The 27309-nt window shown below is 40.5% G+C and overlaps 1 protein-coding gene across 2 annotated transcripts; it reads right to left on the reverse strand.

The window, feature by feature from the left end:
- Positions 1-9315: 9315 nt before the first annotated feature.
- LOC127786186 (uncharacterized) lies at positions 9316-15598 on the reverse strand. Of its 2 annotated transcripts, XM_052313520.1 has the most exons (7): positions 15515-15590; positions 15314-15367; positions 12314-12447; positions 10869-11260; positions 10475-10744; positions 10061-10379; positions 9316-9904 (listed from the first exon to the last, which is right to left on the reverse strand). In XM_052313520.1, the coding sequence occupies exons 3-7, from the start codon at positions 12443-12445 to the stop codon at positions 9722-9724; spliced, it is 1296 nt and encodes a 431-aa protein (XP_052169480.1). In that variant the 5' UTR covers positions 12446-12447; positions 15314-15367; positions 15515-15590; the 3' UTR covers positions 9316-9721. The 2 variants fall into 2 exon arrangements, with proteins under 2 accessions (XP_052169480.1, XP_052169481.1); XM_052313521.1 differs by lacking the exon at positions 15314-15367 and having other exon boundaries at positions 15515-15598.
- Between the last annotated feature and the right edge of the window lie 11711 nt (positions 15599-27309).

Below are 27309 nucleotides of genomic sequence, written 5' to 3' on the forward strand. Positions count from 1 at the left end.
TGGCAATCGGAAAGCAGGATAGAGATTATTGTTCCAAGCACGACTAAGGTCAATGCAACTCAGAGTATGCAAACAAACATAATATCTAAACAATCAAGCCTTTGGCTTGTCACTGGTTCTACGAGTGGTGGATACCTTAGCTAATCTAATCTAGTAAAGTGATTTAGTCGGTACCAGCATAAACCCTAAAGCGAATCTCAGCCGATACAAGTAAATCGAGCTACCAAACTAGATTAACTAAAGATATATGATTGATAGGTGCGTTGGGAGGGAGTGGAGGCGTGAGGATCGTCGGCGGAGTCGGAGTGGGAGAAAGAAGTCGCCGGTGCCGCCCACCACAGAGAGGTCCCTCGTCTTCTCCTGTAAAGATGGAAGCGTTTTCACCTCCCGGAGGAGACCGCACCTTTGTATTTATATGTGTCAAGAAGAGCCCTTGACATGGCTTACAAACAACGTGATAAGATTTGTTACATTGTATGTTATCCAACTCAACTACCCTATTATCTAGCTAGAGCAACTAACTAGAAGATAATATAAGATATACTTTGTTTTACACTCCCCCTCAATCATAACTTGGCCAAGTTAAGATTGTACATAAAATGCCGAAGATTCTGTGTAGACAAAGCTTTTGTAAACCCGTCTGCTATCTGATCTTTGGAACCAATAAATCTGATATCCAACATTTTGTTTGCTACCCTTTCTTGCACAAAGTGGTAGTCAATCTCTATGTGTTTTGTTCTAGCATGGAAGACCGGATTGGATGATAGATAAGTTGCTCCTAAATTGTCACACCACAAAATTGGAGCCTGAGCTATCTTTACCCCTAGTTCTTCTAGAACAGACTGAACCCAAATTAATTCAGCAGTAGCATTGGCCATAGCTTTATATTCAGCTTTAGTACTCGATCTCGAAACTGTTGGTTGTTTTCTAGCAATCCATGATACAAGATTTGGACCAAAGTAAATCACAAACCCTCCTGTGGATCTTCTATCATCTAGACTACCAGCCCAATCAGCCTCAGAGAAAGCACTGACTAAAGTAGAACTAGATTTCTTGAAATGCAATCCAACACCAACAGTCCCTTTAATATATCAAAATACGCGTAACATCTGACCAATGTTCTGAAGTAGGAGCATGAAGATACTAGCATACCTTGTTGACAGAGAAAGCCAAATCTGGTCTGGTGAGTGTCAAATATTGTAGTCCTCCTACAATACTCCTGTACCGCGTGCTGTCTTCTACACCAAGAGGATCACCAGTATGGACCATCAATTTATCAGAAATAGCTAATGGCGTAGGAGCTGCTTTACAGTTTTCCATGTTGACCTTAGCTAACATATTAAGGCATACTTTGCTTGATTCAATAGTATACCATCTGGAACCTCCTTGACTTCTATACCCAAGAAGTAGTGCAATTCACCTAGGTCCTTCAAAGCAAAATCAGACCTCAAATCCTTGAGTAGTGCAGTAACTACATCACTTGAAGAGCTTGTGACAATAATGCCATTCACATAAATCAACATATATATAGTCACACCATGCTTGTTATAAATAAACAATGATGTTCAGCTTTGGATGAAACAAAACCTAATTGGATTAGCTTGTGACTCAACCTGGAGTACCAAGCTCTAGGTGCATGTTTCAAACCATAGATAGCTTTATCAAGTCTGCAAACTAAGGTTGACTTACTGGAGGTTGCTTCATATAAATCTCTTCTTATAGTATACCATGCAGAAAAGCATTTTGTACTTCTAATTGCCTGAGCAACCATCCTCTAGAAACTGCAATACCAAAGACTAGTCTAACTGTAGCAATTTTTACTACTAGACTAAATGTGTCTTCATAGTCTATTCCATACCTTTGCCTGAACCCCTTAGCTACTAGCCTTGCCTTGTATCTGTCTATTGTTCCATCTGCTTTTCTCTTAATTTTATATACCCACTTGCAATCAATTATATTCTTACCTTGTGGTACTTCCACTAAGTGGCAAGTCTTGTTCCTAACAAGTGCATTATACTCCTCATCCATGGCTTGTTTCCAGCGTGAGTTTCCCAGTGCTTCTTGTACATCCATGTTGACGGTCGTTAGCGATCAGTTTCGACTATCAATACTACTAAAATAAAGGAAAACTAGTTATGCTTGCAATGCGTATTTGTGTCAAAATAATAAATATTCCACTAGCACTAGGATTACTAACCTCTTGCAGAGAATGGACACAAATCGGAGAAGAATCGACATCAAAATAAGCGAGCAATCAATCGGACGATGTCGATAATCAGACTTGTGGAAAGATGGGCCAAGAACTCAGAAATGACACGACCAATTAGGCCAAAATTCACAAGTCTGGAGTGAGCAACAAGAGAGGAGGCCGCATGCCAGAAACTGGGCCGGTTGGGCAAGCCCAGGGTTTGGCCGAACCCTAGGTTCGGCCGAACCACCCGCAGCGTCGATGGATGCAGGGTTTGGTTGGACGACTGGGATTGATCCCCAATGACGGTTGGTGGGTATTACCGACCTTTCCAACCATCATAACCGTCATTACCAGCCTATATAAATCCCTCACTCCCTCCATTTCTACACACACTTCAAGCAAAGCTCTCTCAAGCTTAGTTTAGTGTTCTCAAGCTAGTGGAGTAGGAATAGAATAGAAATCAGAGTCCGGAAGTTTTCGGAAGAGTTCGGGTATGGCTCTAGCAGCTCTCCTTTCTTCTTTTGTAAGACTTATACTTTATTTATAATATTCTTCTTTATACAATTATGGTGTTGTAATACATTCCAAGTATATGAATACCAACTTTACTTTCTATCTAAGTTATATTGATTATGCTGCTAGCTTATTTGGGAGATGCAATGGTACGGCTATAATGTTTGCTTATGCAATTACTCTATGTCCGATGATATTAGAGTAGTATCTGGTAGTTTAGGCGTGGTGTCTAGATTACTAGGTATCATTATTTGGGGTTATGTGCTGCGGAAGAGAGGTGGGCCGCTGATGGTGATAGCTCAGTATGGGTATTCCTCCGCGCGTGTATATAGTCCTAAGTTGAGGGTAATCCTCCGTATTTAGCCCCGGTTTTATGGTCATGACGGGCTGTCGTAAGGAACTCGACAGTCAGGGGTGGCTTTTCGAAGTACCAGAAGGGCATCGGAAAGAGGGTATTAGCTAGTTAATCCTATAACTAGAATGTATGTATACTATGTATACTAGAAGTATAGGAATAGATTCTATTTCTATTTTCTTTCCACTTAGCTTAGATATTTTAGTATGAGAATGAGTTCCCTGCTTGTGTGTCACTCTGCCCTTGATTTATCTTAACCCCTGCTTAGACTATGATTATTACCAGTAACATATAAATTATTAGTACAGTTCTCTCTACTATAATCTTCCCACGGGATTAAACAAATACAATACCCTTGAAATACTCTCGGGTGAAATGCTACAATGGTATATCCGTGCGCTTGCGGATGAACTCTGTAACCATAATATATCAGGAGTATTTCTGCGCCATTGCTGGGAATTATATTTATAGTAATGTCGTTAAGAAATACCCACAATAATCAGCTGGGACACCTCGATGACAACACGGACATCGACCACCCCTCATACCCGGAGGAGGATGCAGGGCGTTCACCCTAACATTGCGAGAGGTTCGATGGCTGGAAAAATTCCGACCAGGAGCCATAGAGAAGTATGATGGGACTATATACACGCACGGAGGAATACCCGTATTGAGCTGTCACCATCAGGGGCCCCCCTCTCATCCGCAGCATATAACCCCAAATAATGATATCCCGTAATCTAGACACTACGCCTAAACTACCAGATACTACTCTAATATCATCGTCATGACATAGAGTAATTGCATAAGCAAACATTATACCCGTACCTATGCATCTCCCAGATAAGCTAGCAGTATAATCAGTATAACATGAACATAATGTAAAGCTGGCATTCATATACTAGGAAAGTATTTTAATACCATAAATGTATAAAGAAGAGTATTCTAATAAAAGTACAGAGCTTACAAAAGAGGAAAGGAAAGCTACTAGAGCCATACCCGAACTCTTCCGAAGGCTTCCGGACTCCAATTTCTATTCTATTCCTACTCCACTAGCTTAAGAACACTAAACTAAACTTGAGAGAATATGAGAGAGCTTTGCTTGGAGTGTGTGTTGAAATGGAGAGAGTGAACTCCTTAAATAGGCAAGTAATGACGGTTATGGTGGTTGGAATGGTTGGAAATACCCTCCAACCGCCATAGGGAGTGAATCTCCACCGTTCCCTCAAAACCCTGCATCCATCGGCACTGGCACTGGTTCGGCCGAACCCTGGGCTGGCCTAACCAGCCCACAAGTTGGCAGGTGGCCTCCTGGACTTCTCTCCGCAGACTTGTGAATTTTGGCCCAGTTCATCGTGTCAATTCTGAGTTCTTGGCCCATTCTTGCATAAGTTTAATCCTCGACATTGTCCGATTGATTTATCGTCTGATTTGATGTCGATTCTCCTCCACTTTATGGTTATTCTCTGCAAAAGGTTAGTAAACCTAATACTAGTGGAATATTATTATTCTAACATAAATATGCATTGCAAGCATGACTAGTTCTCCTCTATTTTGGTAGTATTGACGGTCGAAACTTATCGCTAATGACCGTCAACAATGATGATGATGATGAGGACGACGAGGGGTCACTAGGATTTGGTGAACGACCACGAGAACGATGTCCTCGTTGTCAATCCCGTCGAGAGTTTGGGGAACGTGAATCCCGTCATCATCGGTTATCATCATGATGTCCTTGACCGGTGTCGCCCTGGGCTCGCCCACAATCATTATGGTGGCCCTGTCAATCTTGATGGTCTCCGTTCTCAGGTTGGTGTGCTCCTCGATCTCCATCGTTGTTGCGACGATGCGGTGATCGACGCTGTTGTCGGTTGTCATCATCACGTTCTCGTCGCTCCCGCCGTCGTCCATCTAGGTGTTCGTGCAGATCGTGATTACCTATAGGAGGTGGGGTTTGACGACGAGCAACTAGTAAGTTCCACAGGTAGTGGCATGGATCTCTACTTGGGTGTGGACTGGCGGCCTCAGCATCAGCACCTTCCTCTCCAATATCCTCCGAAGGTAGCATCGAAGGAGAAGGTGGCGGCGGTGGTGGTGGTGGAGGATCCACAACCGGGGTTCCCGCAACTGCAACGAAGGCGTTATTGAGGTCTGTCACAGTTGACCGTAGTCGTTGCGCCCACAGATAAGCATCAGGGTGTAAGACTGGGTCAAAAGGACTTTTACTCAATATTGAGTTGACGGTATTCAGGTACTGGGCAGGCGTCCAAGTGTTATCCGGGGCTACCTCGGTGCCCGTGTCTTGATTTTCCACCATGTTTACGTCACGTGGGGTATGTGACATTGAAGATCCCTGATCCTCGCGGCCACGAAGCTTTGGGGGTTCATGTTGATTGATGTCTATGACTCTAACGAAACGATCCGATGCACTCCCCGGACTATGTTCCTCTACATCATTCCGAGTTTGAACTCGTCGTTGTGGTTCTGAGGTCGTGAGGGTTTGATAACATCATGGAAAGTCTTGCAACTCGTGAGGCCATGACTTTTTGACTTGTGGATTGGACAACAAGTGTATCTTGTCAGTGAAGCACGCTGAATTCCTCGCTCTTTGCATGCTTCGATCTTAGCCTTCACTTGTTGAATGATCTTGCAGTCCACCAAAGAGTGACTGGACGTCTTGTGGATGACGCACCATTGGGGTGGCTTATGAGGAATAGACCTTGTCGGTGCCCGACTTCCAGATGCATGGAAGGTGACCGCTTGAGATAACTCCTCAGAAGTCGTTGTCGTGGATGCCCTCTTCTCCGGTTGAACGGGAGGGGCAGGTTGATTGATCTCGCTTCTCGCAATCTGGGCCGCACCGTTCTCGCTCCCGAAGTAGACTGGGCCATACAAGATCGGTGTTGCGGCGTAGATTGGGAAGACGATTTCTCCGACTTGAATCCACATCAGCGGTGTCCGGGTTGGATCTCCCAGTACAGGGCTGGCGTGGATGTAGTTGTCGGGACGGCTTGAAGTCATGTCGGTAGAACCTTGAGCACCAAGTGCCCCTACCTGGTGCGCCACTGTCGACGGGTGATACCCGTAGACTGGATGTATAGGGTATTGGGGTACGTTCATACGAGAACCTACACGATAAGACATCAAGCAAGCAAAGAGATAAAGATTATACTGGTTCAGGCCCCTCGTAAGGTAATACCCTTAATTCGGTTTATATGAAATTGATGGAGAAAACCATAGATTACAATGTGGAACAATAGGACCAAGGTTACCGACGAGATCTATGTCGAGATGGATTCGACGAGATTTCCCGGCGAGTAGGCTTCGCGTCCTTTGGCTTGTAAGCTATGGTGGTTGTGTTGGCGCTAGATTTCAATCCCCTGAATCCTCCGAGGGTACACTTTTTATACCGTGGATTACCTTAATCTCCAAGTAGAACTCGGAGACTATAAACCCCGTACGATATAGTATAGTTCTGGTTTTTTCCGAGTAGGACTCTGTAGCTATCTCTCCTATGGGGATAATTTCCATTACCTCTTGATCAATTTCCTTATTGTATACAGAAACCCATCGTACTCGTGATGGTATACCGTATTCGTACATTCCATATATCGTACGATAGGAGGTATGCCTTATCCATAACCCGGACAGTTACCATGGGCAGAAAGGCTTTGAGGTCAAGGGAAAATGTATACAAATAATTAAAAATCTTACTTGTTTTTGTTTATTTTACAGGGACCAATCACATATGATGACTTTACTAGAGAGCTTTGCATCACGTGAAGTATTTTTTCTGTCATTTTTCAAGCAAGCGAAACAAGTCTGTCCTGGGCAAGTCAATTTGTATGCATGTTCAGTTGTGGTATGTTTATGTGGCATTTTGCAAGCAAGCGAAACAAATCTGGCTCGATTTGACACTCGGATTAGGAGTGAAGCAAAATTGGGACCGAACTTGAGAACCTATTGGAGGCCTGGTGTTTATGTTAGGGGTGTTTAGATCCAGGGATATAAAGTTTGGCAAATTTTGTTACAGGACACTCGTTATGTGTGGTTTTAGCCCTAGGACACTGCCCAAACACACTTTTGGGGGAAAACACTCCATAAACATGGTAATTTGCCAGTGGACACCGCGCCGATTAAAATAATAATTTCCGGTTGAAGAGGAGAGAGAAATCGCGTGAAATGTCAAAAATGCCCATGGGCCCATATGTCACCTCTCTTATCTCTTTCTCTCTCTATCCCCTCCTTCCAGCGTTCCAAGCCGTGCACCGCCGCCTCCTCCATCGACGCTGCGACGAACAAGCCGAGGTGGCGGTGCGGCGTGAAGAGGCAACACGCGCCGGTGGTCAGCGTTCACACCGCGCTCCACACCCACTCCTGCCCCACGGCCACGCCACCGCTCGACGGCGTCCTCGCCCTGGGATGCAAGATGGTGGGCGCCGGCAGCGACAGGTCCCTGGACATGTGTGCCCGCGTGTGCGTGGTGGATGAGCAGGAGCGCATGGTGTTCGATAGATTCGTCAAGCCGCACATCCCCGTCACGCACTACCACTAGGACACCACGGGCATCCGGCCGGAGCACCTACATGACGCCATGACGCCCAATCAGGCGGCGCGGCGGGTGCAGGAGCTGCTGCTCAACGGTGAGGCGGCGTGGAAGGCGCGGGGCAGCCACGGGAGGGCCCGGATCCGCGGGAGGACCCTTGCCTACCTCGGCTACCACATCCAGCTCGCCGGCCACCACCACCACCCTAACGACGATTGCGTCGCCGCGCTACGCCTCTACAGATGCGTGGCGCTGTGGCCGCTCCGACCCTCGCCCGCGCGTCGCCGTGGCCACTCCGCCCTCGTCCTCCCGCCACCGTCGCCGTCGGAACGCTGAAAGGAGGGGATAGAGAGAGAAGAGAGGGCAAATAATCGGCACGCCGCCGCCGCCGCCACCGCCTCCTCCCTCGGCGCACCGCGGAACCGGGACACGGTGAGGGTAACCACCTGCGCGTGCTGCCTCGCGACGCCGCGCCTAATCCTTTCCACGGCTGCCCGCGCCGCCGCCTCGGCTTGGTCGTCGCGGCGTCGATGGAGGAGGCGGCGGCGCATGACTTGGTCGTCGTGGCGCACGGCTTGAACGCTGGAAGGAGGGGATAGAGAGAAGAGAGATAAGAGAGCTGACATGTGGGCCCATGGGCATTTTTGACATTTCACGTGATTTCTCTCTCTTCTTCAACCAGAAAATATTATTTTAATCTGCGTGGTGTCTACTGGCAAATTACCATGTTTATGGAGTGTTTTTTCCCAAAAGTGTGTTTGGGCAGTGTCCTAAGGCTAAAACCACATATAACGAGGGTCCTGTAGCAAAATTTGCCATAAAGTTTTGGCGTGTCACATCGGATATGCCGGCATACATTTGAAGTATTAAACATAGACTAATAGCAAAATAAATTACAGATTTCGCCTGTAAACTGCAATATGAATTTATTAAACCTAATTAATCCGTCATTAGCAAATATTTATGGTAGCACCACATTGTCAAATCATGGACTAAGTAGGCTTAAAAAAATATGTCTCGCAATTTACATGCAATCTGTGTAATTAGTTTTTTCTGCCTATATTTAATACTCCATGCATGTGTCTAAACATTCGATGTAACAGGGTGTAATGTTTTGGGGTGGGATTTAAACACCCCCTTAATTCCCAGAGTTTGAGTTTTGGGACTGCTATTGGCTATCTCCGGGAGGTTGAGTTCGTTTTATGATGTTTCCAACTCCTATTCCTCGTTTTTCGTATGTATGCTTTTCAAATTATTAAGCGATACGTTTTTATTAAAAAAATCTATAGCGAAATTGCTTTAAAAATCCATGTTAATATACTTTTTAAAAACTAATACTTAATTAATTATACGCTAATAATACGCTAATGATCAGTCACTCCGTTATGCGTTCACGTGGGATTAGTTTCCAACTCGCACTACCGAAGTAACCAAACACAGATAGTTTGTATACGCATTTCAGTTGTGCTCACAAATTGACTGCACTCAGGTTTATGCCATTTTGCAAGCAAACATTTTGGGACCAGATCTGTATAAACACCTAGCCATAGGCCCTGTTTAGTTCTAATGTTTTTTTTTCCAAACTTTCATCATATCAAACTTTTCATACACACACAACTTTTTTATCATATCGTCTCAATTTCAATTAAACTTTCAAGCTTAACTTCAGTGTGAACTAAACACAGCCATAGTGGGATTGGCCTGATGGAGCTCCTGCACCGATAAGGATTTCGCCCAAAAGGCCTATACAGGGCAAAATGCGGCAAGTACTAGTCAAACTCACAGTCACAGCTGATGTCATGCAAGAGTAGTAATTAATTTGGAGTTCAGGAGGACAAGTGATAAATCCACATCAGCATTTTCCTAGATGGAAGTTCGATACCAAGCTAGGTAGGTGATAAATAGTGCGACAACAAATATAGGTTGCAGATTATATATAGTCTGCGATCACTACAACATCAAGTAGCACAACATAAGAGAATAGCAGAGATCTTCTAAGACGTACATTAACATCAATATATAGATCAGTTCCGTCCGTGTGCTCAAAGGATCGGATCATATATAATAACATGAAATCATCCCACCTTTAATTTCCAGGCACGATTAATATTGTTAATTAATATGGAAGAGCTCGCCGATTGAGTCTCTGAAGATTGGAACTCGAGAAGAGTCTATTCCACGCAGCGTTTGCTTGGTTGCTATCTCGATAATTCACTTCTCGAACGGAGTACGCCATGCTCATGTAACCAGGGAAGAGCGTCCATATCTTATCATGGATGCATTCCGCATTCCAGTCCTCCTAAAAATGGTAGATATAACTAGCGTTAGTCAGACTGTCACACATATTAATTGCACAAATTAACATATATATATATATATATATATATATATATATATATATATATATATATATATATATATATAGGGAGAGTCGCATATATACATACATACATACCCCATAATCACGGCCATGATCAGCGAAGTGTCTTACAAAATATATAATGTCGATATAAATTTTGTCCATAAAAATGCGGCCAGCCATATCCACACATAGGTTGCAGTCCTTGTCAATGAAGTCCCAAAGGCCCTCACGTTCTCCTCTTTGAATTAGCTCCAGATAAGAGGGCATTTTACAGTAAAGTGCGTTAGCAAAGTTCAGCCTCATTCGCATATTCAATCGACTAGTCCAACCGTGAATATCCATGTAGCATACGAGTTTTGCCGGTGGACGAAGCAAAATGGGATGGTCCAAAAGAGCGTTTTCCCATGAAGACCTGCGAGCACACATCCAAAAAAAAGCTTAACAACAAGTTTCACTACTTAAGATGCATGCATGTTACCCATTAACAAAGTACGTAATATATATTACCTATTATTCATAGCCTCCTCAGAACGGTATAAGTACTCAAATCCAACCCATTCTTGAGAGGAAGAAACACCAAGAGAACTTTGGCTGCATAAATAGTCGAAGAAGCCAGTGATATCACCATGAGATGTGCTTACACCACTTCTTGAGTATCTTCCAATGTTAACTAACTTCAGAGTCATGTTAGAATCCACAACATAGCTTTTTGAAGAATACATTCTGCCATGCACCACACCTTCTCCATGTATACATGACAAGCTTTCTATGATTTGCCTGCAAATTAAGTTAAATTAATTAATGACGCGTATGGTTAATATGTCCTGCAAATTAGAAGTACATCTGAGAAGAAGTAATAAGGGTTTCAGAAATGAGTATATATAACAACGCATGCAATCACCTGATTGTATCGATCCAGAACTGTGAAACTCTAGATCCTGATTCGTTTTCATAGAACGGTGGGCACCCCGGTATCACGTCATCGAAATACGAGTCAAATCTCTCATAGGCTATGACCCACCTGTCAATCTTGCTACAATAAGCTGTCAAATAAATGTTCGCGATAGAATCTCTGTAACCATAAAACCCTGCAGTACTATCATAAACATTCTGTCCTACAATTCTGCCAGCTTCGCCCTCTTCATGTTCTTCGTCTAAGATGATGAACGTAGCTTCAACTGTCGCGATACCTTTATCATCCGCGGGTGACTCGAAAAAAATACTACCTTGAAAATAAGAGGCGTCATCCTCGTACTGGAACGCATACGAGCGTATATAACCCCCGAGAATTTCCTAAAAACAAGAACATAAAAAAAAATTCAGTATTAATTTCATTGAAACATGGATTATAATATTCCCAGCAAAAGATCGATCGATCGATGAGCAACTCCCAAAATATTAATGAAATCGGTTGGCAACTGAATATAAATAAATAAAAGATTAAATTGCATCGTCGATACACCAACTTATTAGGTGGGTGCAATCCAGTGCACAAACTTGTAAAATATTCGTTTTGGTGCACAAACTTGTGTGGTGCGTGCGGGGAAGTCAAAAAAGAACACTACATGACTAAAATCTTATTGGTTTAAGGGCTGACTAAGATACTATGTAAACATATAGACATACACATATTTAATAAAATATATAATAGGATTTAGTGATAGTAGAAAAAGATCAAAGAAATCAAGCACTAATATAAGGGTTAGAAACATATGAAATTCATCATTTCAATTATGAAGGATAAAGTAGAGACTAAATTTATAAATATTGCATGTCTTATGCATATTCACTACAAGTATGCACGTCACATACTAATCAACATCAACTTCAAAAAATAACATTGCCAAGTTATTTTGGTTCTTGTTCGCACGAACTAGACAAATTCGTGTACTAAAACGAACATTTTACAAGTTTTACTAATTAATTACACCTACCTAATAAGTTTGTGTACCACCAATACAATTTACTCTAAGGCCCCGTTTAGTTCCCAAATTTTTTTCCTAAAAACATTACATCGAATCTTTGGACACATGCATGAAGCATTAAATATAGATAAATGAAAAAACTAATTGCACAGTTAGGAGATAAATCACGAGACGAATCTTTTGAGCCTAATTAGTCCATGATTAGCCATAAATGCTACAGTAACCCACATGTGCTAATGACGCTTAATTAGACTCAAAAGATTCGTCTCGCGGTTTCCAGGCGAGTTATGAAATTAGTTTTTTCATTCGTGTCCGAAAAACCCTTCTGACATCCGATCAAACATCTGATGTAATATAAAAAAAAATTTCGTGAACTAAACAGGCCATAAATAAAAATAAGTGATGAGCAACGCGACTGTACCGAATATTGGCTGATTCTGCCAACCACCTTCCCTGGGTAAGGATTTTCTAAGCGCAAATCATTAATTCTCTCAATGAGATGGTCAGCAAGCTCTCTTCCTGCTGGGACCCTCCTTCCGCGGCGTCCAGACATGCCTGTTAATTTTATTGTATCATGCACACGACCAATTAATAATCCACTCATAACAAATGCAAATATTTGCAAGTTTTTTTTTCATTTTCCTGAAAAGAAAAACAATTGCAAATATTACATGCGAACTCCTAGCTATCGATCTGTACGATTTATATATGTTTCATGCAGTTTAATGTTCATGACCCCGCAAAAAGAGCTTCATGAAATTCAAAATCTTAAGATTAATGTTTGTGCCATGATCATCCAATACATGTAATCCCTTCGGTTCTATAATAATTGACGCTTTGGACAAGGTTGAGGTCAATCTTTTATAACTTTGACTATTAATAACTTTAAAAATATTTGGTTTAAAGAAACAAGAACAACATATATAGATTTGTCTTTTAAAGCACTATAATAAAAGTAAACCTGTATTTATTTATTGTATATAATAATAGAAAAATAAAGTCAAAGATATATTTTGTAGACCGTGTCATTATCCAAAACATCAATTAAAATGAAACCGGAGGGAGTACATAGTAATGTATTAATGCTGCCCTACTAGTTAAGAGTGTTGCGCGCATGAATATATAGCATGTACTTACTGTAGGGTTTAGAGTATCAAGAATCATTTTAGATCAATTTGGTTTTACGAGGCTACAATTATGAATGTACTGTATTTTCTATCATGATCGTACACTTATGCATTAATTCCATCCAAGATCTTTAATTCGCAGATAAAGGAGCTAGTAGACAATAAGCCTCTCATCGGTTATGAAACAATAATAACTAACCAATCCAAAAAGGAGTTAAACCCAAGATTATTATGTACTAGCTATTATGCCCTCTATGTAAATTGATTGTATGCCCTTGAAAGTAATCATCATCAAAGTATATATTATATAAAACTTGCTAAAACAAATCAAAGAATAAAGTAACTGCTCACAAAAATCTATTCCTGTAGCTATAATAAAATCCAACCTCTGGTAATAATGCTTGATTTCTATAGTGGATAACTTCATACAGCAGGAAATTATGCACCAGATCGACGCCACTTAAGACACACGTGCAGTAATTTACTGATAAGAAAAACAAACCTAGCTAGGACATGATTCCTACGAATTTTCCTTTAAAAAGCTGTTTTAGGTCTCCATATAACTATTTTCCTAAGAAAAAGCTCTTTGGTTAAATCATAAACAGTGATTATTGATGCTTTATGTAATTAATAAAAGCATATATAATCCCCCTGAATTGATACATCATGCAATGTATTTTTTTATATAATTACCTTCCTGAACTAATAATGCATGTAGCTTGCCTACCAAAATAGGTCACATGCATCATAAATATTTGGCTTTACATGTCAATGAAAGGAAGTTTGGATTTCAAATGTTTTATTTAAAACTTGAAAATTATATAGTACCCTTACTAATATAAAATTTTGGAAAATTAAGTTTTTGTGTGGATAAAAAGGATTGTATTTTTACCATTACGTAAACATAAATCAAATATAATTCAAAGCTTTGAATACCATTTTTATCTTGATAGTGAAAAGTTTTTTTTTGAAAATTGTTCATTTTTACCATTTTTATCAATAAAAGACAACATTGTTCCATTCCTAATTGTAAGATGCAACAACTGGCATCAATATCGATCGACTTTTCCTCTTAAAAGATATCAATAGACTTCAAATTCAAATAAATGGCATGTTACTAACCAGGAGTATGAGGTTTTCTTTTTTTTTAAAAAAAAAGAGAAAAACTAGGAGTATGAGGTAAGAGCAATATTATTATGGTGTGGTTCAGATTAATTTGGTGCATCTTTAAAAAAATCCTTTAAAAAATAGTTTTTATTCCTAAATTTTACAAGAATATACCACTGAGACCTCTTTCCAAAAATACACCGCCCTTTTACGGACGACACCTACTTTGACACTGAAGTTGAACAACATGGGTTTAATTATTGGCATAAGTATGCCCATTGTTGTCCACCCCCATAAGGACGACAAGGCCTGGTGTCATCTGATGGAAGAGCGACACAGTGGGGTTGCCCTCTGAGAGCAACGTGTGTATATATATTTTTGTAAAGAAATAAATTTTTTGATGGTTTTTTTGTAAAATGGAAGAAAAAAATGGTTATTTAGTTAAATTCGTCAACCTACCATTGTCAAACTCTATCTGGGATAGATTAATTAAACTGGAAGACTGAAAACATCATTTTCTATCTCTTGACTCCATGCATGTGATCAACCTCTCACTTCTAATATAATTACTACTCCCTATAGTTACAAAAGTGACATTTTCTTTTCCAAAATATGCTATTTTGTTGAAGGGTGTAAATTAATATGATACTTTTGAACAATAAATTTTATCATTGTGTATTTAAAATGGTTGTAACAAGTACTTTTTGCCACAATAAGCTTTCCCTGGGCGTTCTAAGACATGATCTTTTACAAAAAATTTAGGGATCCTAAATGCCGATCATATGAAAATGGTACAAAAACATAATAATTTGTGCAAGAAAATGAGCTCCTAAAGAATACTTGAAGTCCTAAAAAAAATCGACGTTTGTCATGACTATTATATATGCTATATATAAATCAAAGTAACACCATACATTTATAAATGGTGGAAGTACCTTTTGTCGTTAGGATAGTTTAATTTATTGTGGGTTAATCAACTAAGCAGAGAAATAAGTAGGAGTGTACATTTTAGCAAATGGGCAGTTTAATCAAGCAGGTTAAGTACAAAAGTAGTGAAATCGATCTAATCATCATTAGAGGATGTAGCTAGGCATATTCTCAGAATATTCAAAATGTCTGTCCGCACGCAAGACTATTTGAGGTCTTGTCTCCACGAAAAGAACTAAGAATATGTTGAGAAAACATACCTCTAAAAGCTGTAAGCAGAAAGGCACGCTAAAATTGCATAAGAAATAACAACCCTAGAGATAATAATAAGCAACAAATAAGAAATAAAGAGGAGGCCGGATTCTCTCCTAGGAGAGAGGGAGAGATAGATCAAAGGCAATGTATGAAGATATACGTAGATGAAGGCAAAGAAAAGCAAGGAAGAAAAGGAAGCAATTTACCAGTGCAACAGGAAGGAGGAGACACTCAAGCTGCTCCCATCCCCGGAAGGAAACGCTACTTCCATACGCCGTATGAGAACTAAGTACTAGTAGTACTGTGGTTGGGTTGGGTTGGGTGGGGTGAACATGGTGTTTTTACTGGAGCAGTAAAATGCAGTAAAGTTGAAAGGTACGCCCTATGCAGAGAGAAGTAATGCTAGGCTAGTGCGGTAGAATTGAAAGAGTACTCGAGGTGTCGATGTGTGATTCGCTAAGTAGTACGCATGAGCCACAGTGTTGTGGTGTACTTTACTGTACCAGTATGCAAATATGCATGAGCCAAGTTCATTTGTGACTTGTGAGGAGTAGACAACACAGCCACACATGGCTCTTGAATTGGTTTTTGGCGTATATGGCCGGAGAAAATAGAGAGAATTTCTTATGTACCACTAAAAATTTACCAGTTTTTTTATATGCCATTTGAAATTGACTCTTTCCTTATGTGTCATTATCTCAAATTTTCATACCTTTTATGGCACTACCATGTGTTGAGTGTTACCTTCATAGTAAAAAGACATATTTGTCCTTCTAATATTTACTTAGTAGTTGTAATAAAAGAACTATTTGAAAAATACAGAGAAATTGGTTGTAAAAAAAGCCATATAAAAATAAATATTGATGAAAAAAATATATTTGTATCATGTATATTAAAAAAATTATGTACTGGTCATTCATGTGGATGGTATGTATTGCAAATTTGTATGGTTTCTACTACCTTTTTTTTTTATCCTGTATATACTAGATCTCCCGTTGAAGGTATATACTTTTTTTTTACAATTCGATATATGCTAGATCACATACCAGCTTTCGAAGGTATATCTACTGTTTCTTCCTCTTTCTTTTCTACCTATAGTTAAACAAATGGTTTCACTCATCACTCATTCTTCCAAATTAACTCACTGAAATCAAACGCTCAGGATCGGCCCCCTCCCCCTCCCCCCCTCTCTCTCTACAATCTCGCCCACACGGCCACGCCGCTCCGCAATCTCGCGACTCTTTCCAAAAAAAAAATCGCAATTCTCACTCCCGCTAGGATCCCGCTGGCCACCGCATCGCTAGGTCGCCGCTGAAAACCTGAAACCTGCCGCCCTGAACTCCCGTCGCCAGGTCGCTGCCACCTGCAGGGCATCCGCCGCCCGCCCAAGGCCTTGTTCCATTACACAAGGATTCAATCCGGCCGAGAATGACAAGTATAGTAAAATAAGAAATTTATGATAGATATAACGAGAGACCGGGATTTATTCTGGACCGGGAACCAATTTACTCATGATAGGGACAATAAGAGACCGGGAATCAATCCACTAGTCAAGAGGTGTGAATCTAATCCGGATATTTTTTTTACCTAATATGAGTAAATTGGTTCCTGACCCGAAATAAATCCCGATCTCTTGTTGTGCCTATTATAAATTTCTTACTATATTTGTCATTCCCGTTCCGAATTGAATCCCTGTCTAACCGAACAAGGCCCAAGACGTGTACGCCCGCATGTGGCTGCCCACCCTCGACTACATCGATCGATCTTCCGGATCTAGTCCACCGGACTAGGGTCCTCTCTTCCAGTGCGTACAGAAACCAAAAGTAACTACAACCTATATATGTAGATCAATCACAAATGGATAAATTTGCTTGTTTTCAAATGGATTGCCATCAAAGCCTTCAAATGGATAAAATTGCTTTTTCAAATAATATATTTCCTGTATTAGTGTTTCTTTTTATTCCTTCCTCGCATCTGAATAGATTTTTCTTTTAGTGGATTACACAAATGGATAATTGTTTGGTGTAGCAATACGTCATGCCAATTATAGTTTAGAAGAAATATGGGTCAGAGTTAAATAGTTTTATTTTCATGTCGAGAGGGTAATTAGGGTCTCCACACTGTTTGCTTCCTCATTTCGTTTTCAAGGTTAATACATGTTCGCTTGGTTGATTGAGATCGGTATTGCCATGGACTCCTTGTAGCTTAATCATCACCCTGATTTCTGAGCATGCCTGACTGAAAAAAATATGAAATCGGTTTGTGTGATATTTAGGGATGTCCATGTGAAGTGAAGTCCTCAGTTTCTTTTAATTAATTCATGTTTGGCAAATATGTGTTTCTCAACCTATTTTCAGAATTTGGCATATGTTGTATCAGATTTTTATAGTCTTGGGCAACCATATTTCTGAAATTGCTACTCTAGCAGATTGGTTGAATCTAGGAAAAATTTTTCTGATATTGCTTAGTACTCCCTCCGTTTCACGATGTAAGTCATTTTAGCATTTACTACATTCATATTTATATTAATGAATCTAGACATATATATCTATCTAGATTCATTAACATCACTATAAATATAGGAAATACTAAAATAACTTACATTGTGAAACGGAGGAAGTACATACTAAGATTTTTTTTTTTATCTCTCGGTTTGTTTAATACTGCAGTATTTCCTTGTTGATTCCTTCCTCACAGCTGAACAAACAGGACTCCAAGCTGCTGCATTGAGTGAGGCAAAGGTATGTCAAAGTGAAGGAAAAAAACATTATATCCAGGATGGCTGGCTTCCAAATATGCTCCGCTGCCTTCGTCTCCTCCCCTAACGCCTATGCCCACTGGTGCTGGCGGCAGCCCTGATGCCTGCGCCTAGATCTGATGCGCATACGCTGCACTGTTGTGCTGCACGTACATCAATTACTGAAATTACTATTCAGATTACCAACGTCCTACCTTGATTGTAATTTAGAAACTTATATCCATTTATATACTATGGAGGAATCAATTAAGTGTGACCACACTACAATATGATAGATTTTCCTGGACGCCACCCCCTTTTGTTTCCATATGGTCCGTAAATGGAACCGCATGAAAAAATAGGGGACAGGCGTTGGGCTGTCGCCCGCACAGGAAAACACATTATCTCATGCGGGCGGTTTAAGCCAACCGCACACCCGCACGGGCCCACCGCATTTAACCGCGCCCGCAAACCACCTCCCTCCGCCCGCTCCTCTCCTCCCACCTTCCTCTCTCCCACTCTACTCCTCTCCTCTCCTCCCACTCTCCTCTCATCTCCTCTCTCTCCCACAGAGACAGCACGGCCCCTCCCTCCCTCTCCCTCCCCTCCACAGCGACAGCACGGCGGCTGCAGGCGAAGGGGGTGGCGAGAGGAGGCGGCGGCAGGTGACAGCGGCGGTGGTGGGAGGAGAGCAGGCAACGGTGGCGGCGGCACGTGCCCCCTCCCCTCCTTCCCCTTGCAAATCCGGCGGAGGGGGTGGTTGATCCGGCGGTGCCCACCCCCTCCCCTCCTTCTCCTTGCAGATCCGGCGGAGGGAGCGGCGGATCTAGCGGCGCGCAGCCCATCCCCTCCCTCCCCGTGCAGATCCGGCGGAGGGGAGGCATGGGGGCAGCGGATCCGGTGGCGTCCGCCCCCTCCCCTCCTTCCCCTTGCAGGCCCATGGGAGGGGGGCGGCGGATTCGGTGGCGCGCGGCTCCTCCCCTCCCTTGCAAATCCGGCGGAGCGGTGGCATGCGTCGGCGACCAGCGTGGAGGTGGGGCGACGGCGTCGGCAACCCGCGGATCTATCTCTCCTCCTCCTTCTCTCTTTGTATTCTCTTTGTTATTTGTGATTCTTTGTGTGTGATTTGTGAGATGCGATCTTGTGATGTGAGTTTATTTGTTGATGTGAGATGTGTTCTTGTTGATGTGTTCTTGTGAGATAAGTTCATTTGCGCCGGCGACGGGAGCGGGCGGCGGATCCATAGCCGGCGACCGCGAGGGCGACGGCGGCGGATTAGGGTTAGGGTTTCTTTTTTCTTTTTTTTTCATTTTTTTTGTTTTTCGGTGCGGGTAGCTTAAGCTCCCGCACGCGAAAATCGGATTTTCATGTGCGGGTGCGTCCACCCGCACGTGAAAATCACGATCTTCCCAGACGACTGGGTGCGTGCGAGCCACCCTCCCGCACGCAAAAATCAGTTAGCCCGCACGGGATAATCGGTATTGTAGCAGTGCCACCTAGGACCACACTCTACTTGGTGTTTTTACCTGAGTTTCTGTACTATGTCTCCATGTCATTAGACAAACTGATTCAGTTATTACTTTTCCTAATAAATTTGCTGCCAATTATTCATATCCAGAAATTCACTTATGTCCTTATGTAGTTAAATATTGTAATTCATTTATAAATTTGTAGCAAGTCTAGAGAAAAACAGAACAGAGTTGCCTCGATGTTCTATCTGTAAATATATATCATCCCTTTGATTAATATACTTCAACTAACGTCGTCATCTGGCAGGAGCACAAGCTACCCATTCAAAAATCGGCGTTGGCCAACCAGCCGCTTCTCTTCTTGGGACCCCTTGCTGTTTACCGTCGACGTCGGTTTTTTCTGACTTGTAGGTTCTACTCTTTTATTCCCATGTTTTCCTTGTGTGATTGATACATTGGTTAATTAATGATGCAGAACTAGCTCTTTGTTTTTCCGTGGTACCAAAATTGACCTTGTTAGCTATGAACGACATACGTCTTGGCATATTTGTCTCGGTAAAAAGGTTCAATTTTATTGTACATAGGATTTGTGCCCTTTACAGTTCCTAAATCCTACTGGCGTATACGTTCACTCAAGCTTTGCTCAATGCGATCATTCACACTATATGTTTCTCAGATTATTTTTCTGAATAAGCTGGTAAGTAGTACTACACCACCTGTGAAAAAAAAAATAGCTATTGTCTGTATGTGTGAGAAAAAAAAGGTTATTTTCTATATGTGTGAGAAAATAAGTTATTAATTATCTGCATATGTTTCCCTGATTCAAATGGCAGGCTTTCCCTCCGAGAGACCCGGAGGAGGCCGGACTGACCCTGGTGCTGGCATTGGTGAAACCACAGAACTAGTCTCCAACCTGAAGCACAGTAAAACATGGAACGATCAGTAAGATTACGAGGTGGAGGATGTATTATTGAATATTTCGTCAGCTTCATCTTGTCTCAACTCTTCTTCCGGTCTGAACGTATGGCCTTTATAGTGGCTTTGAACTTAGGGTTAATTGGATCCATGCCACTACAAATATACCAAATTAGAAAAATAACATTACTATTCACGATATTAGCTGGGTGTCACTGGAATTTAGAGAAACTAGGAACGCAGACACTTATATTATTGAAAGGTAAAATTATTGTTTGTTCAGAAATATTGTCTCATAGATTCAGGGCAAACTAAAGTTTGGATAATGTTATTTTATAATAATTTAAGGGTTCTATTTTTCTTAAGGTATCTTAGAAAACAATTCACAAACTTTTGAGTAGGAGATGGATTAAGTACTTCCGACTTTTGAATCATGTTTTTTTTCTCGAGTAAATAAGAAACTATTGCTAGTTAATTATCATACAGTCCATGTATATACATACCGTATAGTATGGTCGCAAAATTAAAAATGCGAGTGCAAGATACTCAAAATTCTTTTGACTAAATCGTCTCATGAAGGCGCATGATATAGTAATAAATGGAGGGAAGCATATGCATAGGAAAAAAAGAAGAAAGAGAAAATGAAAAAAGGGAGGGGAGGCGTACGTACCCGCGCACATAGGTGCGTACCTATGTCGAGGTGGGACCTCGTAGTATTTAGTTTGTTTTAAGATCAATTTAATCTAACGGTTTATAATTTTGGATCTACCGATTTAAGATCAAATAATAGATACTTTTATTTTTTTTCTTAGAATTTATAGTATTTGCCTTAATTTATTATAGCACCACGTGGCAGCTTGAGAGCATTTTATAAAATTTTAAATAACTAATTAGAATATTAATTACGCAATATATATGTATGGGACATATGGTAATATTTGTTCCAGCTTCGTCCATGTTTATATACATGTAGAGAGAAATTAATTTTGTGGCTAGCAAGCCATTAGATGTCTAATTAATAGTAATTAATTTTGACACCTACTTACAATTGTTCAGAGCAACTCTTATATAATCATCTTACGACTTTGATGATCTGTTGATCACCAATTTACTGATCACCATGGCTCGTATGAAAAAAAAACATGTACTTCCTCCGTTTCACAATGTAAGTTATTTTAGCATTTCCCATATTCATAGTGATGTTAATGAATCTAGATAGATATATATGTCTAGATTCACTAACATCAATATGAATGTGGAATGACTTACATTGTGAAACGGAAGGAGTAGTACTTAAGGTTTAGGATAGCTGAAATTGATGAATTATATAATTTACGTGATAGCTATTTAAGGGTATAAACGAATGAATTGACTTCTAAAAAGTTAGAATGTTGTTTAAAGAAGACACTTTTAGAAACTTAGAAAGCGTGCAAAAAAATCCAAAATATGAAATCGGGAAAAAAAAGAGAGGGCCTTAAACTCCCTTTATCACTCTTGCCGTAGTAAGAGTTCTATTCATATTCGTCAATATTGCGCTCACATTTATAACATAATGATTCCTTTCACCTGTACTAACAAATAGTACAAAATCCAAATACGACATAATACAAATACATTATAATTGTTGTGTAATCAACTCTTGGTTTCAACTTAAACAGAGCTAATTATTGCTGAGAAAAACACAACCTATCGTGCTTAATTATTCTCTCGCTGCATCACACCTTTAATTTTCTTTTCATGTTATTAACAAAATTAATCATCTCCATATATGATTTGATATGTGGCAAAGCGGTAGCGCTATAGCGATTGTGATCATCTTAGATGTCTCAGACACTATACTTTGTCACACATGCGAAAGGCAAAGGTGCAGACGTGCATTGTGCAGCGGGCAAAAAGAGAATTTTGGACGCTTTATTTATTAGCAAACAATAGATCCGATGATTATAATAATAGGTCCATCAGTTCTAGTGTAAGTGTAAATTAGTTAATATAGATTTTAAATTGTTAATTTAATGGGTACATAATATAATGGTGTAGACCTTATTTTGAAACAGTGCATTACTTGAGAATAATAGACCAGTGTAATAAAAAGTAGATCCGATGATTTATATAATGGAGCCATCAGTTTAAGTGCACGTATAAATTACTTAATATATATATAGTTTATTTGATAGGTACTATACACGATATAATTGTGTAAAATTTATTTTAAAATAGTGCATTATTTGAAAATAATAGTACAAAGTAAATAGTACACCGGCTTAAGTTATATGATGGTAGATTCTTTGCTTGTAAAATTATGATTATTTAAAAAATATATCCATAATATATATAAATGGAAAAAAGAAGAAAAAGGAAAAAAAGGGGAAGGTATGTATGTATATACATACTCCACCTGCCAATTCACGGGAGGAGAGGATATATGATGAATTATTCGATCCGTTGCTAATCTTGTATTAAATCTGTTGTTTTATCTGTTAAACATTAAAGAATGAAGGGGCAAAATGATCATTTCACCAGGCCAATCCACGCTGGCATGTTGGGGTGGCTCTCCAACTCAGCAAAAGTGATAAAATATGAGTGCATAGTCTCTCTCTAATGGTAAATATGTAAGAACAACCATAAAAGTGGCATATGGAGAGTTGCCACCGGTAAGAGTGGCAATTAGTATTTCCTCCGTCTCACATTACTTGTCTCTTTGGCATTTAAAATTTGTCTTAAAATAGTTGTCACTTGCAAGTAGTACTTATCTCATCAACCACTTCCAATTCAAATTTCTTCGCATCGTACCCTCAACCACCATTCCACATCTAACTATATAACATTTTATTAAAGGTATTATATTCTTTTTCTTCTAACCTTAGGACATGGTAAACAAACTAGAATGACAAGTTTTCTATTCTGGGAGGGAGGTCGTAGGTTGTACTGACTAGTGAGTACTTATACATTATACAGAAAGAAAGGATTAACCAACTCAAACCCAGCGGAGCTAATTAGAGAGGTTAATATGTTGTACATATGCATGCAGTGATGCTGACAATAGATATAAGCACTTTCCCCGCCAAAAAAAAAAATTAATAAATCAAGCTCTTATTCACGGGCCTAGCCGTGGTGCGTTTTGTTGTTGGGCCATCGGAAGTCGCATCTCACCGTGGTGAGCACGGCGGCGAGGGGCGGCGGGCGGGGGCTCGCGGCGAATCGGCGATGGGGGACAGTGATCTATGCGACACATTCAAGTGCTTCTGCGGCTGGCGCGGCAGATGCGGGCGCAACATCCCGCGCGCGGATCGCCCCGGGGACGGACTACCTCGCCATACCCCCCGCCGCCGCCGCCGTGGACGACGACCGGCCACGGTGGTCGCTGCTCGTCGGCCTCACCTCCTTCCAAGTGCGTGCCACAACCTCCGCCTGCACAGGTTCCGCGTGGCGGCGTCAGGCCGCGTCCTCGGCGACAGCGACGACCTCCTCGATTGAGCAGCCGCGGCGACCGGCTAAACATCATCTGCAAGCAAATGCTGGCGCCTTCGACTGCATCGCATTGCTTGGTGCTGTCTTGTTCGTCTTCGACTGCTCCGACCGCACCTGGGCTCCGGTCTCACTCCACGGCGACGTCTACGACTACATCCCATTCAAGTGCCGGGCTTCATCCATTTTGGTACTCTCCTCACCTACAGCTACTCACCGGAGCAGCGGTCGCTCTCACCGCCAATCAAGGTGGCCACCCTGTTTCCCTTCAAGGAAGAGGAAGGAGTTGCCTATCTCGTGCTGCGCATTTGCACTTGAGATGGTTTTATCTAGCAGGGAGCTTACCATGGCTGAATTTATAGAATAGCATCTAGACATCTAGTACATCAGCTGTTTATTGATTTCCATATGCATCAAGCTTACATGACTACTTTATAGTGCTTCCTAGTCCTAATATCTGTTCGCTATAGAATATCAGGACTCAACTATGCTCTATGTCATTCTATCATTTAACAATTAAATTTTTGGTGCTAAATAACAAAGATTCTTTTAAAAACAGAACATACCTTGTTGTGTTTACTACTCTTGCTAAATATTGTCTATGTATTCCCTCCGTTTTTAATAGATGACGCCGTTAACTTTTTCTCACATGTTTGATTATTCGTCTTGTTCAAAAATTTTATGCAAATGTATAAGATATAAATCACACTTAAAGTACTAGTAGTGATAAAACAACTCATAACAAAATAAATTATAATTACGTAAATTTTTTGAATAAGATGAATGGTCAAACATGTGAGAAAAAGTCAACGGCATCATCTATTAAAAAACGGAGGTAGTAACTTTTTTTGTGTTGCTAAGCCGCATGTACCTTTTTATAGTTTCTAAACTTCTCCAGGATGTTCCTAAGAGATGAAGAGGATAATGCCGATGTTATGCTTGTCGATTGTAAATTCCCAACCAAAGCACATCTGTACGTCATAGCAGAAACTGTTTATGGCTCGTTGATATACCATGTCAGTATTTCAGATGGGAAATTTTTCTGCCATGATAAAGTTTTGGAGCCACACCGCAGTGTGAACAGCTTTATTACAAAAAAGAGCCGCACCAGTGATCCTCCCTCGTATTATTTTGTTCACCAAGAAGCATTTCTTTATGTTATCTCTTCAACCCCATTGAAAAGGATGGATTTGATTGATGTTCATCATAACACAAAACGAACTATTGAAACAAATCGGCCTAAGGTGTTCTTTACAGCAGTTTTTCTGGTTGGTCATCTTGTTATTGGTATAGGTCATACCCTAAAAGATGTGTGTATCATGAAAAAGAAAAGATGGAAACATTTGGATACATCAGGACCATGTTTAGATCAGACACGAAAAAATGAAATTTCTGGATGGGCCGTCCTTAACAGTGATACTTTTATAGTAGCAGATGCTAAGACATGCGATAGTTTCATTCTTAACTTAACAACGGGTGAATGGAATGTTGTTAAGCCGCGTCTGCCATACCGTTGTGGAATGCTATCTGGAAGATCTTTTTGCGTTGGTGGCTTCATTTACACACCATGGAAAGGTGGTATTATTGCTTTTGAACTTGTTGAGGATGGAAATTTCTATTATCTTGGTGAGCCAATCTTGTTCGGATTATGGAAGAAGAAGATTTATGGGTCTTGGAGAAGGATTTCATTGGATGAGGAGTTCACTCGTATCGCTTTAATTGGCACAGACTCTGATTGCATTGTGTTCAGTATGTTTCATGGAGTTCCTTCAACGCCACCTTTTTGGGGTATAAAGCACGACATGCTGATGGCCACTGTCCTAGTCAAGACTCAAACAATTGGACGAGGAACAAAACAACCTATCTCAGCTGAACATATAGATTTGTGCACTTCCTTTATTGAGCATGAAGGGTGGATCAACCCTACATTTGCCTTTGCTTTATAAGCATGCTAGAGCCTAGAGGTGGCGATTCTTCGATCCGGAATCAGTGAGATTTTTGTTGATGCTTTTGATCTTGTTTTCATGTGATTTGAGTGTCAAGCAATTTTGTGTTATTTGAAGGATTTTGGACTCATTTTCATGTGATATGTTGATTGTTTCAGTGGGAAATGTGTACATTCAGCTTGTTTTTTTTATTATGTGTTCAGTGCATGTGGTTCTATTATTTCAGACATTTGGATCTGTGATTATATAGTTTTGGCAAATGTATTTTTTTGTACTTAAGTTATTTTTTGGTTGTTGCTTTTGTGGCAGCTATACATGCAGCAACCAGTACAAATTTACTACCATATAAATTGGGCATAATACTTGCTTGCTTGCCAGCTGTTGGTAGATGGGCTGCTTTAGGTTAACTGCTGAAATAGGGATTGTAGCTGAACTGCTTTAGGTTAACTGCTGAAATAGGGATTGTAGCTGAACTGCTTTTAGTAGATTATCTGTGGACCTAATGCGTGGAAGAAGGTAGTCTTTTGGTTTCTGAAATTTGATTTATTCAGCCTTTCATTTTGTGAAAAAAAAATGATCTATTTTGTTGGTTTATTAAAATTGATCTGTTGAGGAAAAAATGATTGGTTTGTATGTTTCTGATTGAGATCTGAAAAACACAATCTGAAAATGCTTGCAATATTAAATGTGATGAGAAATATGAAACTATGACTGGCCTACTTTTCGATTCAAGGAAACTGCTCTGTTAGATTTGTATTCTTCAGATCATGGACTTCTGCTGAAAGTTAGTGTAATTAAAACGCTATTTGTAAATAATGTAAGCTACAAGATATTTGTTCTATATTTACACTTAATTTCTCATGTATATTTGAGATTGTTACATTAACTTATGGCATTTTTTACTGAATGGAATGAAATTTGTTCTGAATATGTTATTGTACTGAAAATAAGTATGTGGCCTGATCTCTAGAGGACAAATAAGATGGTTGAATTAAGTACTGGAGGTTGAATTGATTACTAATAAGATGCTTGTTTGATTTTTTTTTTGCTGTGTTGATTTGTGCATTTCTTCTTTGATTCTATAGGGAGTTTTCGTTTGATTGGGGGATGGGTTTTGATTGTGCATCATGGACCTGTAAAACTGTCTAGTTGTGAAGCATTTTTGTGCTGATCTGTATGATTTTGGTGGGAGTTTTAAGAGCAAGTTTAATAGTATAGCCAACTGCTGGGTCCAAATCATCTATAGCCAACTTAATAGCTAATTCGTGTAATAGTTATCTATAAACATATACTACATAATTAATATCTGGTCCCACCTGTCATATACACATACATTTTGGAGTTCGTGCTGCAGGTGGCTATAAATCTGTAGCCCGCTGCTCCTCTATCTCCTCTTTTATCTTATCGAAATGTGTTTATAGCTAGCTTATAGCCTGCTATTTTACCTGCTCTAAGACTGTCTCCAACAG

The sequence above is a fragment of the Oryza glaberrima genome, chromosome 10 (assembly GCF_000147395.1).
Source record: "Oryza glaberrima chromosome 10, OglaRS2, whole genome shotgun sequence".
NCBI classification, from domain to species: Eukaryota; Viridiplantae; Streptophyta; class Magnoliopsida; order Poales; family Poaceae; genus Oryza; species Oryza glaberrima.

Coding starts and splice junctions, on each gene's coding strand:
- LOC127786186 (XM_052313521.1), bottom strand. CDS start 12,445: ATGTCTGGACGCCGCGGAAGGAGGGTCCCAGCAGGAAGAGAGCTTGCT. Junction 11,261..12,313: donor GCAGAATCAGCCAATATTCG/GTACAGTCGCGT, acceptor TCTTGTTTTTAG/GAAATTCTCGGGGGTTATAT. Junction 9,905..10,060: donor ATCATGGCCGTGATTATGGG/GTATGTATGTAT, acceptor TACCATTTTTAG/GAGGACTGGAATGCGGAATG.